General features: G+C 37.6%; 2 protein-coding genes and 1 long non-coding RNA gene across 15 annotated transcripts in view; 1 reads left to right on the forward strand and 2 right to left on the reverse strand.

Moving 5' to 3' along the window:
- LOC146462635 (protein sidekick-1-like) overlaps window positions 1-4,132 on the reverse strand; it is a 48,568-nt gene extending 44,436 nt beyond the window's left edge. For all 3 annotated transcript variants that reach the window (XM_085085425.1, XM_085085426.1, XM_085085424.1), the window contains exon 1: window positions 4,006-4,132. In XM_085085425.1, coding sequence (XP_084941551.1) covers window positions 4,006-4,063 — 58 coding nt within the window. In that variant the 5' untranslated portion in view covers window positions 4,064-4,132. The remainder of the gene's footprint in view (window positions 1-4,005) is intronic.
- LOC146462638 (uncharacterized) overlaps window positions 1-13,364 on the forward strand; it is a 243,281-nt gene that overhangs the window by 7,760 nt on the left and 222,157 nt on the right. The window lies entirely within an intron of this gene.
- Window positions 10,942-13,364, reverse strand: part of LOC146462639 (protein sidekick-1-like) — a 95,363-nt gene continuing 92,940 nt past the window's right edge. For 5 of the 11 annotated variants that reach the window (XM_085085407.1, XM_085085406.1, XM_085085404.1 and 2 more), the window contains 2 exons: window positions 12,517-12,813; window positions 10,945-11,863 (listed from right to left, as the gene is read on the reverse strand). In XM_085085407.1, the coding sequence (XP_084941533.1) occupies window positions 11,559-11,863; window positions 12,517-12,813 (602 nt within the window). In that variant the 3' untranslated portion in view covers window positions 10,945-11,558. Of the gene's footprint in view, window positions 11,864-12,516; window positions 12,814-13,364 lie in introns of all 11 variants that reach the window. The other 6 variants (XM_085085411.1, XM_085085412.1, XM_085085413.1 and 3 more) reach the window with 3 other exon arrangements.

A 13,364-nucleotide genomic window follows, 5' to 3' on the forward strand; every position in this document is an offset into this window, starting at 1 on the left:
CTCTCGCGCGGCGTTTGTGCAGCGCTTAACATTGAACCGTAACATTTCTTTCTTTCTTTCTTTTCTTTTTAAATGCGCCTTTCTTTGAAGTAGTTGCCTACAGCATCCTGCATGACTTCTGTGAGTATGCTTATTATTCTCAATCATTTTCTTTCTCAGCTCAGCGTAAAATTGCGACACGTGTGAGTTTCGTAGCTTTCAAGATGCTTTTTCAACATTTTTCAATAATTTCTTGCTGATTCTATGACAACGATAATCATACTCCGCTATGTGGTAATGACTGAGCGCTTCTCCGTTTACTCGAACTACAGCAGGTTAATGAAAAGCTCCTTTCAGCGATCCAAAATAAGAGAAGTAACTGCAGTTGAGAATGATATCTAAATCCCGTTTGGATCGTGCACTAAAACAATTAATTGAACGAGCCTTAAGAAAAAAAAAACATACATTGCACATTCAGTGTATAGCAGGATTTGAAGTTGCATGTCCAAGGCTGTTGCTCGCCACACATCGGTGTTCTCCGCCATCTGCCCTTTTCAAATTCGTTATCGTCAGCTTCCTATTCAGTTCGGTAAAATTAATCCTTGGGTCTCCAGTGGTGCTGGAAAGGGATCCGCTTTTTTGCATATGACCTGATCATCGGTTAACGGAAATTCGACGCGATCACGAGCGGACATTAACTTGCTCTGATGTCGTCTTTAATGAGGGTCAATTAAGAGGGAATTTCTATCCTTCTATTTTACACGTACGGCTCAGGGATAGATATGTTTTACCCATAGTACTTACGAACCGGTTGAAACTGTTTCTTTCAGTGTCGCTCGCACAAAGGCGCAAGGGAAATTCTTTGTAGTTGTTAGTTACAAAAACATAACAGCGAAATAACTTACAGGAATTAAGCCCATGACCTGAAGATAAATTGTTTTTCTCTATTCTGATCAGTTGGCGAAGTCGATTTACAACTTAGATCGTCTCCCACATCAACAAGCAGTTTGGATATGATTTTTTTTTTATGTCAATTTTTTTTGTGGTGAGCCTTTAACAAACTTGACTGGGTACACGGATCATCCCTAGTTTGTTTAACACTTTAAAAACAGTAAATAAATGCTCTGTGGCCAATATTTTATGTATCCTGTGGGTTGAAATGACCCTTAAATCAGGCTAATTTTAATTTCCTATTTCCAGATAAATTTCCCACAAATCCCTTAATTTGTACAGTCGGGTAGTCCAATTGTGAGCCTGGGTTCCCTGCCGGATCTTCTTTCCTTAGTTTCTTAAGTAATGGACCATGCCATAAGAAACTAATTTATAAGTTTAATCCAAAACTAAAAGTTTAAAAGTGTTTACTTTTTAGTGTTTACTTTCACTTAATAATTTTGTAAATAGTTTTTTTTATTAGAGATACTTATGCTGAATGAGATATAATAAAGTTATATTATCTTATCTTGTAACTCATTTCAGTGACGGCTTTCTGGTAATGAGAAGTCAGATACTAAGTTATGAAACTACATGTTAAAATAAAAGTTAGTCAATCAATCATTGACCAATCAATCACTGGTAATATATTCCATTATAATAAAGTTTCGATATAACGCGCGCGCTGATTGGTTGAAACAGCATGCTTTATCAGAGTACAGATGCACGGGGCAACGGTGTCACGCCATCAGCCGGTTTGGGAAATTCCTGGACTTCTCTCTTTCTTTATTATTATTATAATAATTTTTCGATCCAGACGTCTTTTATAACCTAGACAACGTAAACGAGCTCTTAGCTTCAATGGACATAGAGCATCGAGTGTGCATACAAGGTAAAAAACAGTACAAATAACACGGTGATTGAAAGTGAAGTTTCCGACTAAAACATAGAGCCAAGTAGAAATACAAACAAACAGAGATTTGCAAACATGTCAACCGCCGAAGTTGTCGAAATAACATCGAAGGCAGAGACGATAAACACCAAAGATAGCATAAAATGGACAGCTCAAGTTTTAGAACGAAAGATGTAAAAATGTCACAAGGTTAAAAACAGTGTTAAAAGATCCCGTAAACACTCGTTAGCTATATTCTCGTACAAAAAGATCAAACATAAAATTGGGAAAACTGAAAATTTAATTAGCTAGCGAATACACAAATATATAAGCTTACAAGATCCTTACATTTTCGGTGCAAGTTCTATCACGCCGCATCATCATTGGCCACGGGCCACCTCCGCTCACCAGAGTGAAGCAAGCCTCAGAAATTACAACGCTCGCCCTTCGAGTAAACAACTAATAGCATGGCCTCTAATTTGTCCATCGGATAAATAATCAGCTTTTATGTAAGGCTGTTGTAGTTTGAGTAGTCTTGTTTTTAGAACTTTGCAGTCAGTGATACTTTTTTACCGAGTAACAAGTTGGTGCTTTTGTCACAGGCCTCCGACGAGTCGCTGATGATGTACAATTGCAAATACTGATAATTATAGCGACTTTGCATATAACCACAGAGGGACTGACATTCATCTTGGTTACCAAACATTGAACAAAACAAACAACAGTTCAGTGTTAAAAGAGGTCAGATCTGTTCGCAAAATGGACAGCTCTAAAACGAATGGTACAAAAAGAAAGCTTCTGGAGCTATAGAACTCCAGATAGTAACATAATGAAATGTCCTATTTCATTAAAAAGCTTCATTTTAGCAAACCCGGAAATCGATTCATAAACTGTTGAAATTTTCAAGTAAGGCGCGTACCAGCTAGCAATTACACCGTTATTCAATTCGAAATCTAGCAAATTCAATTGTATGTGGATTAAAAAATGCCTTTGTCACAACATACGATTCCAATAGCGGAATTGAATTGAAAACGTACCACACACCCTTAGATTAGGCAAACGTACTTAGAAGCATGCGCACAAAAGAGATGCTACCAACCTTCTTGAGTGAACGAGATAGCAAGTAACAGCAACAAAGTAACTTTGACAAACGTCTTCAGACCTGAGCAGTTAACTTTTGTGTGCCTAATCGTACGAAAGAGGGTTTCACACTTTGGCTTTCGCTCTAGCTCCTGAACTACCTTCACATCTTTGATCACGCAGAGACTGATTAATTACAACTCGCAATGCAAATTCTAACAATCGTTTACTGAAAAAAGCAGTATTAATTCAGTGATTAAAGTCAAGCGACGGGTCAAGCATAAAAGCAGGCTGCACGAAGCATCGTTTTCTGGCCAGAATCGAACCTGTAAATGTCCAAACCGTTCAATAATGAAATCGAGAAGGTTTCTTTTTCGATGTAACTGAATAAAGTCGATAAAAAGGGAAACGCCGAGACTCCCCGACATGCACTACTTAAATAATATTTTGCTTGAATGTTCTTGTTGGGTACACGTGTTTAACGAGGAAGAGAATAATAACTGAGGAACGAGGAAATAGTTTGTGTTACAAATTTACCATTGATAAGGCATTCTAACTTCTCCAAATTAAGCGTACAAATCAACAGAAGAATCGCAGCTATTGCTATTGTACTTACGAATGAATGTCGTACATATTTGATTTGAATATATAATTATTACTTGTTTGTAACCCATACATTTCCGTCCGTTTCGTTCAAAGCTATTTCAAGTAATGTTGTCGGTTTAATTTTGAACCCTCATGCTTACCCGACAAGACCGAAAGTAAGTCTTTTGTGATTGGGAAGCATGCTTGGTGAAGGTTTGTACCATGACTTGTAAAATAACTATAACTACCGTCTGTACCGTCGGCTATTTGAATACTACGGTCCCGGAAGTTTCTTGCACAATAACCAATAAAAAATTCAAGGCAAAGTGAAGATATTTTAAAGACCATTAAACTGACTTTACTCTATAATCTACTTCGAGATATACATATTTAGAAATTCTGAGTTAAAAAATGGCTTTGCCGTCGAAAAGGAGCAAATTTAAAAGGTGCTAGATAGCGTAAACTAAAGCTAACGCCCAATGTTGTTCATCCCGATCTGAATGCAAAGCCGCCACTGATCATGATTAAAAACAACTTACCTCCAAATGCGAAAATAACAGTAACAAATAACAGTAGTAGGAGTCCTTTAACAGCCATTTTAAGGGCTAAAAGGTAAATAGGTTTGCGCTTTCGCTTTTGTGTCCGTTTCAGTAAAAGCGGAAAAAGTTGACCGCAGCTGCAGTTGTACGTATGCAAATTAAGGGTATGTTTAAGCCCTTGACGGCCTGGTTCGCGTGACGTTCCGATTCGATTTGCATTTCAAACAGAAGCAATAATAGACAAGTCAAAGAACAGGTGAAGCATAAAACCTGGCAGACCGTAAGCACGTGAGCTTTTGTTTCAGCATTTAACGATGCCGAGGGCTCCGAAGTATATTTTATTTTATAGTTTTCATATATACCCACGACTTGCGAGATTTAGTGATATTTTCTAAAATTTATCTTGAACAGGACTTTGTATTATGGAATACAAACCGAAAAGATTTGATGTGCCTATTTATCATAACTGCATTCATCCGTACCTAAGAAAGGTCATGTATCTTTATCTAGTTCTCTTAGTACCTGCTTAGCGCCTTTTTCACAAAATTCTCTCTCTCAGCTGACAATTGTAAATATTGTTTGATGGAAATGTGAGTAGAGGATTCTTTTTTCACTAAAATAGAAATTATATAAAAATAATTTTTCCATAACAGTTGCGGATATTACGTCTTTATTTATCTGATTTAAGGAAAGATTCACAGAGCAGGAAATGGAAATGTTCCCAAAAAGCTGTCTTTTACAATTAATACTCAGTTCGACACAAATATTTCTATTTTTAAGGTTCAAAAGATGGAGACGGTGTTCTTTCTCAGTTCACTTCGGGAGGACATATACTCTAAAGTATTAAAAGTCATGGAAAGTTATGGGCGACTGGAACTAAAGGGCCAAAGAACTACCATTAAACAGCTGCCGAAAGACGGACGTCAAGAAAAAAACGGTGGACTGCCCCTGCTATAATTTTAAGTGCCTTCGCGGAGATCTAACAGAGTCAGAGATATGCGACCTTCTTATCGATCTCGAGGAAGGAAATATATCATTTGCAGAAATGAAACAAGAGGCAAAACGTATTAAAGACTTCAAAGATGTACAGCGGTACTTCATCAAAGAAACAGGTAGCAAGAACTGGGAAGAAGTAGAGAAGAGGTGAGCAAAGCAGGAGTAAAGTTTTCTGAACCGTACCCTCACATTCAAACGATTTTTTTTTAAACATTGAGGGGGGAATCACAAGATGTCCTGTATTATCCGTAGATGCAGACTATTAGGAGCGTGCGTTAAACAGATATAGAAGAGCATGTAACAGAGACGACACAGTTTAGACGATCTTAGCTGTTGTAAACAATCACCTTAAGATCAACAGTAGGAGGTCTTAGAATATACACCTAGATAGATAAAACCGAAGCATATTGAGTCTAAGTTGTGCCCATAAAACAACGATATTTCTCGTCAAATGGGAGAAATGTTTACTTAGCCCTCATCTATGGTTAGAATCTACGCATTGCTTAAACATTGATTCCAAGGTTTTGAAATTAACGAAAGAAAACAGAAAAGGCCAAAAAGGTGAAAATAAAAAGATTAACAGTAACGGAGGTGTAAGGAAGGTTTCACGAGAAAAATATATTTTCAGCGCATGCACGAGCAGAAACGTTTTAAAAGTCAGTGTTTGACCAAAAAACAACACGTTCGGCAGTTTTGGCTGCATTTGACACCAAAAAGCGGTTACACAGATTTGTGGGTTTTCAGTTGCTAAATGGTTAATCTCCTGCCACATTACACTAAAGGCGCTAACGGATAGAATGATATAAAGTACCATGCAGCTATGATACGATTTAAATATATGTTTTAAACATTGCGGCTCTATGCCCCACTGGGGGCTCAAAGGACTAAGAGAGAGAGAGAGAGAGAGAGAGAGAGAGAGATACTATGGGGAAAGGGAGCTTCGTTTATTACACTTTCCAATAAAACACAGTTTACATTTGGTATTGCCATAGGTTTGGTTTATGGGTAGAGGAGCGGAAACTTCAAGCTTTTCGGGGCCAGGTCAATAACCCAGGTTTGAAGGCTTATATCTCCCAGGCCTTGAAGTGGGAAAAAGCAGAAAGCAAGGATGGTCAGTCTGCAGTAAATACTAACGAGTTTTGAGTGGCTGGACCAGCAGGAATTACCTCCGCTGTAGTATTTACCTCAATTGATGTGCGAAAAATGAACTGCAACACCCTGGCTGCTGAGGCGCATAGCTTCGCGGGGTCACCTCTGGTCTTCTTGGACGTTTTAAAGGGAAAGAAGAAAAAATATAGTTAAAGAGAAAAAACAGAAAACAATGGAAAGTGAGGGGAGAAGACCCAAAGTGACTTGCTTGTTCCTTTACCCCTTTCTAACTTTGTTTGTATTAGCTAGCATCTGCTTTTTTGTTTTTGTTTTTTTCCGTTGCAAAAAAAAAAAAAATAAATAAATAAATAAATAAATAATACAGTCGAATCCCGCTAACGGACACCTCTCGTAAGTGGAAACTTAGTCATGTTCTCAGCTAAATCCAAACACTACGTTTTTAGCCTCCTAAAAGTGGACACCTGCCTTACGTGGACACTTTTTCTGACCCCAAGGGTGTCCGTTTACGGGAGGTTCGACTGAAACTCAATTTTCCCTCTTCCTGAAAGCGTGGGTACCCCGCTTCCTGCTCTCTTCTCTCGTTATTTTGCAGATTTCTGGGCTGCCTTATTTACAGCCCGGTAGCCATCCCCTTTCAACCCTGAGAAAACAATTGTAATAGTTTGATTAATGATCATTTGACATTAGCCTTATTTAATGGTACCTAACAAAATATTTATTGTAACCAACTTCTAGAAATCAGTAAAGCCCACGCAATCAATGAGGAAACAAGGTTGCGGATATAAAGAATTGTTTAACAAAAGGTTTTCGATGGTGCTCAAACTTATTTTTTGGTCATCTTTTCCGGTACAAAGGGTTTGTGTGCACTCAACTGAATGGAGAAACACCTCGCATAAAACGATTCCGGGGTCTAGTAAAGTAAATAATAGTAAACAATTAATGCAGCTTTTATTTGATATCGGTAGGGATTGGGGACGATAAACTGAATAATTAATCATATCAATTTTCTGGAATCTTATCTCGAAGCAGCCTTGCAAAACAATAAGAATTGTTCGAGACTAAATAAGCCTCACTTACGGCTATTTTCCAGAGCTGGGATGAGCAAACGATTGACAAGTTCCTCCGTAACTTAAAGGGAGGGGTTCACATTTCAGCGCATGTGCATGTGCAAATTGCTTTTTCTCTTTCTTATCAACTTTATGGCCTTAAAAATCCCACTCACATGTACTTCAGCAATCACATTCTATTATTAGTCCAAGCAAAATGAGTGATGACCAAAATTCACAGAAAATGCTAGTGGATTGTACTCATTTGTCGATATTGAATTTAGCGTTGACCCGTAGGATTTATTCCACGGTTGATGTGTTTACAGTTATTTACATGCAAAATAACGCAATCATTTGAATAAATTACCACCCGAGTTACCTATTCCCTTCCGAATGGTTCATAAACAAAGAATTAAATTAAAAAGGCTTGAGTCATAGCGAGCAAAGGCGAAAAAGTATTTTGATTCATGGACATGCGCAGAACCGTGAACTCCTCCCTTTTAAAGTCAATCAGCGGAAGACACAATGTTGAATTGTTCTACTTAATAGCCTTCCCACGCCAGGAGAAGATCTTGTTCTGTTTGGAGTTTGTTCCTAGGCTACTTAAAGAAATTGGTTACGACGTAGAGCTGGAATATCTCCAAGCCGCAAAAACAACACAAAGACGTCACGGTGAGTTCTGGAAGAAAAAAAAAACAAAAAAAAAAAAACACAGAAATTTCTCTATTGTTGTCGATAAAGTTATCACTCAAGCCTCAAAGTAGAGTTTATTTTGTTATAGCCGTTTTTGAATCCAAACTGTCATTGTGCCATTGAAAAAATTTTTCTTGAGTCAGAACTAAGATAATTCAAAACCTCGTTCGTTCTTTATTTACGTTAGTTCTTTAATTATTCTCTCCAAACGACGAAAGCAAAGTTATCTCCATTGTAAAAATTTCATCTAATCGTGTACCCTGCTTTTGAATTACAGAAAACAATAGACTTCACCAGAATGCGATTACTTTTTTCGTTTGTCAGTGGGGAAAATGCATCCATGCATCCATTCCAATCAAAAAACTAACTTGTTTAAGTTGGATACTCACGAAAAAGAAAAACCAGTGGCGCTTTACAAGGAATTTCTTGAGTTATATGGCTGCTTGCCCACTTGGGTCCTTGATCTTTGTAGCAGTACAGGTAATAGGAATCCTGTGTATCATTTTCTACCATACTTACGTTGCGGAGTTAAATGACTGAGGACGTGTTTCATTTTCTTTCCTTGGGCAGGGAGGGAGTGCGGGAGATGCAACGACTCAGGAAAACTTAAAAGTAATCCTATATTTTCAGGACGGGAAGAAAATATCATAAGCATGAAGTAAACAAGTAACTCTTATTTTCATTTATTTCCTACCATTTACCAGCTCAGCAAACCACAAAATGTCTCAAACTGTAGAAACCTGGCACCAACAGGGACTGAAAACTGCACCGGGATTGCAATGCTTTTAAAATATTTACACAGTTATTCATAAGAGGAGACAAAAAAAACAAAACAAAAGAAAAATAAGTTGACACTGTTGAAACAAATGTAATTACACAACAGACAACACACCGCTTTAATTCATGCCGATAACCGAAACTCCTCGAATAAGCGCCCGGAGAGCATATTTCAAATTTAGAGATTTTCTCAAATCATAATACATTAAGGCCTGAAAACTGTTCATAGAGACTATTAGAAGACATCTAAAGATCATCTCCTTCAGTATCCTCAGGTACTTATCGGTTTTCACCTTTAATTTAGTTTCCGTGAATCCCAAACCAATTTTATACTTTACATCTTAGCAGGAGTATCGTGTTTAAATGAAGGATGTGTTGTTGTTGTTCTTGTTGTTGTTGCAAGTTAGGGGAAAGTACAAGGTAAATTTTCGAGAAACATCGGTAGCGCTAACTCGAGAGACGCTTATTCTAGGATGTAGGGCCGGTATTTGATATTTAACTAAACTGGGTTAATAAGAAGTTGTTTTATGTAGCAAAGTGTAATCATACATTACTCAGTTTCAAAGAAACGTACTTACCACTGTTTATTTCAATATATGAATACATCTTTTTATATATTCTTTATATTCTGTTGCCGGGAGGAACATGGAAATTTCCAAGTACCTTTACACTGTAGAACCGTAAAGGAACACGGAAATTTCCATGTACCTTTACATTCTAGATCCGTAAAGGAACATAGAAACTGATTTCCATGTACCTTTGAATTGTAGAACCGTAAAGGGACACGGAAATTTCCCTGCACCTTTACATTGTAGAACTGTAAAGGTACATGGAAATTTCCATGTACCTTTGCATTCTAAAACCGTAAAGGAACATAGAAACTGATTTCCATGTACCTTTTAATTTTAGAACCGTAAAGGTACATGGATATTTCCATGTACCTTTGCATTCTAGAATCGTAAAGGTACATGGAAATTTCCACGTACCTTTACATTCTAGAACCGTAAAGGAACATGGAAATTTCCATGTACCTTTACATTCTAGAACCGTAAAGGAACATGGATATTTCCATGTACCTTTGCATTCTAGAACCGTAAAGGTACATGGAAATTTCCATGTACCTTTACATTCTAGAACCGTAAAGGAACATGGAAATTTCCATGTACCTTTGCATTCTAGAACCGTAAAGGAACTTGGATATTTCCATGTACCTTTGCATTCTAGAACCGTAAAGGTACATGGAAATTTCCATGTACCTTTGCATTCTAGAACCGTAAAGGAACTTGGATATTTCCATGTACCTTTACATTCTAGATCCGTAAAGGAACATGGAAACTGGTTTCCATGTACCTTTTAATTTTAGAACCGTAAAGGTAAATGGATATTTCCATGTACCTTTGCATTCTAGAACCGTAAAGGTACATGGAAATTTCCATGTACCTTTGCATTCTAGTACCGTAAAGGTACATGGATATTTCCATGTACCTTTGCATTCTAGAACCGTAAAGGTACATGAACATTTCCATGTACCTTTGCATTCTAGAACCGTAAAAGTACTTGAAAATTTCCATGTACCTTTGCGTTCTAGAACCGTAAAGGTACATGGATATTTCCATGTACCTTTGCATTCTAGAACCGTAAAGGTACATGAAAATTTCCATGTACCTTTGCATTCTAAAACCGTAAACGTACATGGATATTTCCATGTACCTTTGCATTCTAGAACCGTAAAAGTACATGAAAATTTCCATGTACCTTTGCATTTTAGAACCGTAAAGCTACATGGATATTTCCATGTACCTTTGCATTCTAGAACCGTAAAGGTACATGGATATTTCCATGTACCTTTGCATTCTAGAACCGTAAAGGAACATGGAAATTTCCATGTACCTTTGCATTCTAGAACCGTAAAGGAACTTGGATATTTCCATGTACCTTTACATTCTAGATCCGTAAAGGAACATGGAAACTGGTTTCCATGTACCTTTTAATTTTAGAACCGTAAAGGTAAATGGATATTTCCATGTACCTTTGCATTCTAGAACCGTAAAGGTACATGGAAATTTCCATGTACCTTTGCATTCTAGTACCGTAAAGGTACATGGATATTTCCATGTACCTTTGCATTCTAGAACCGTAAAGGTACATGAACATTTCCATGTACCTTTGCATTCTAGAACCGTAAAAGTACTTGAAAATTTCCATGTACCTTTGCGTTCTAGAACCGTAAAGGTACATGGATTTTTCCATGTACCTTTGCATTCTAGAACCGTAAAGGTACATGAAAATTTCCATGTACCTTTGCATTCTAAAACCGTAAACGTACATGGATATTTCCATGTACCTTTGCATTCTAGAACCGTAAAAGTACATGAAAATTTCCATGTACCTTTGCATTTTAGAACCGTAAAGCTACATGGATATTTCCATGTACCTTTGCATTCTAGAACCGTAAAGGTACATGGTAATTTCCATGTACCTTTGCATTCTAGAACCGTCAAGGAACATGGTAATTTCCATGTACCCTTGCATTCTAGAATCGTAAAGGTACATGGTAATTTCCATGTACCTTTGCATTCTAGAATCGTAACTATAAAACTCACCACTAACTGTATAACCCGGAATAGAACGGGCGAAAAGTTAAGTATTTTGAAATAAATTTCGATTTACTGTATTTTAAAAATTGGAAGGGAAAGAATAAAATGAGCTAATATTTACCGGCTGAAGAAAACACATAGCAAAACTATCAACATTTTTGTTAAATATTGCCACCTTTAAATCTCTTTGGAGAGGAATTGGCACGAAAATGACTAAATCAGCTTAATATTGCCAGAAAATCGCCGTTTTAGAATATCCCCGATGGTTTTAGAACGTGTTCAGTAGAAAGAACATACTGCCGGAACAGATAAACTGAAGGTTTACCACAGAAATTTACTTACTATCCTGGTCTGTTCTAACAAGAACAGGAGTACTGTGTGGTCCATCTCCTTTCACTGTAGATGCAAACACCGTGATATTGTAGTTCACATACTCCTTTAGTCCCTTTATGTTCTTTTGACGATCATTGGGCCCAGCTGAAACGCTTCCATTGTGATTCTCTGTCTGTGATTGGTAGGTTATGGTATAACTTGTGATGATACCATTCTGTTGATCCGCTGGCACTTCATCCCACGAGACTAAGATGCTGGTTGAGCTGGTGTTATATCCTCTCACATTTTGTGGAGTACCATCAGGTCCTGATATAGAAATAAAAAGTTTTAGTTATTGAAGGTGATGATGCCTTGAAAACGGTTTGTTTTGTTCGTGTTTCCATACATCTTGGAACTGCTTCAAACGTAGAAATGCGTAACATAGTTACATCTACCCTTTGGGGAGTACAGTACAACAATATCAGGTTTCTACAAAACGGTGATAGTAGTGCAGGCTATAATAATACTCTGAGCATATATATTGACCTTTGCAATATGCAACTTAATCCATTCATACATCCAAGTGAGGGGCATTCTCAGAAAACCCTTTCTTTTTTGGAAAACGTAAACGCTGTTGAAACGAAAACGATAAGCAAACACGGCCTTTCACTGAATTGCAAAAACGTTTCTTGCCTAAAAAACGCGTGGACGTCTTATCACTCCGCTACTTAGCAGAACGCTACTTCTCCATTCGAGTCAATTGCAGGTTTTATAAAAGGTTCATTTCCCGGACGTTTAAGTAATTTATTTCAATTTTACAATCGTCGAGATAAGGCCCTCAGGCGTGTGGGGGAGAACAGCAATGCAATTTTATACCACTATTTACAGACTCTGGGGTCAATATTCAGTAGGGATACTGGGAGATGATATTAACCAATTTAAAATAAAAAAGCGAACAGTTTGCCACAGAATTTACTTACTATCCTGGTCTGTTCTAACAAGAACAGGACTACTGTGTGGCCCATTTCCTTTCACAGTAGATGCAAACACCGTGATATTGTAGTTCACATACTCCTTTAGTCCCGTTATGTTCCTTTGACGATCATTGGGCCCAGCAGAAACATTTCCATTGTGATTCTCGGTAAGTGACTGGTAGGTAATGGTGTAACCTGTGATGATACCATTCTGTTGATCTGCTGGCACTTCCTCCCACGAGACTACGATGCGGGTTGAACTGCTGTTATATCCTCTCACATTTTGTGGAGCACCATCAGGTTCTAGAGAAGATAGAAGGTTTTATTTACTGTGGGCGATGACCAATAACAAACAATGTCAGGAATGAATGGCAATAATTTAAGTACTTGAAGCGACTTTGCTGAGGAAAACTATGTAGTCATGATATCAGGAAAAGTTTACTAGAGGATTCTTCGACCAATTAAGGACAGTCACTATTGAATAACTGCATGCTGCATCTAGAAATAAAGCCTTAAGCTTCAAATTGCCCTCAGACATATTTTCTTCATATGGCTTTATCTATTCGTAGAGAAGCCTCCATTACTACTAAGAAAATTCAGTTTTTTAACGTCTCGTATATTAAACGTGCTCTCACGAGGGCACTGTCCATCTTTCAGCGGAACCATTGCATCAGAGTAAAAGAGTGATATCTACCAAACATGACATTCATCAATGCCAGTTAACCTTGCAGTTGAGAGTGCCTTTAGAAGGCTCTTTTGTCTGTTCCAATGTTTATGTCAAATTTTTCTATCTCATAGCCAAAGCTCTTTCAAAGTGCATTTTTATGAAGTTAGCAAAAACCTTTACAGATATC

The sequence above is a fragment of the Pavona decussata genome, unplaced genomic scaffold (assembly GCF_977016875.1).
Source record: "Pavona decussata unplaced genomic scaffold, jaPavDecu1.1 SCAFFOLD_186, whole genome shotgun sequence".
In the NCBI taxonomy this organism is placed as follows: Eukaryota; Metazoa; Cnidaria; class Anthozoa; order Scleractinia; family Agariciidae; genus Pavona; species Pavona decussata.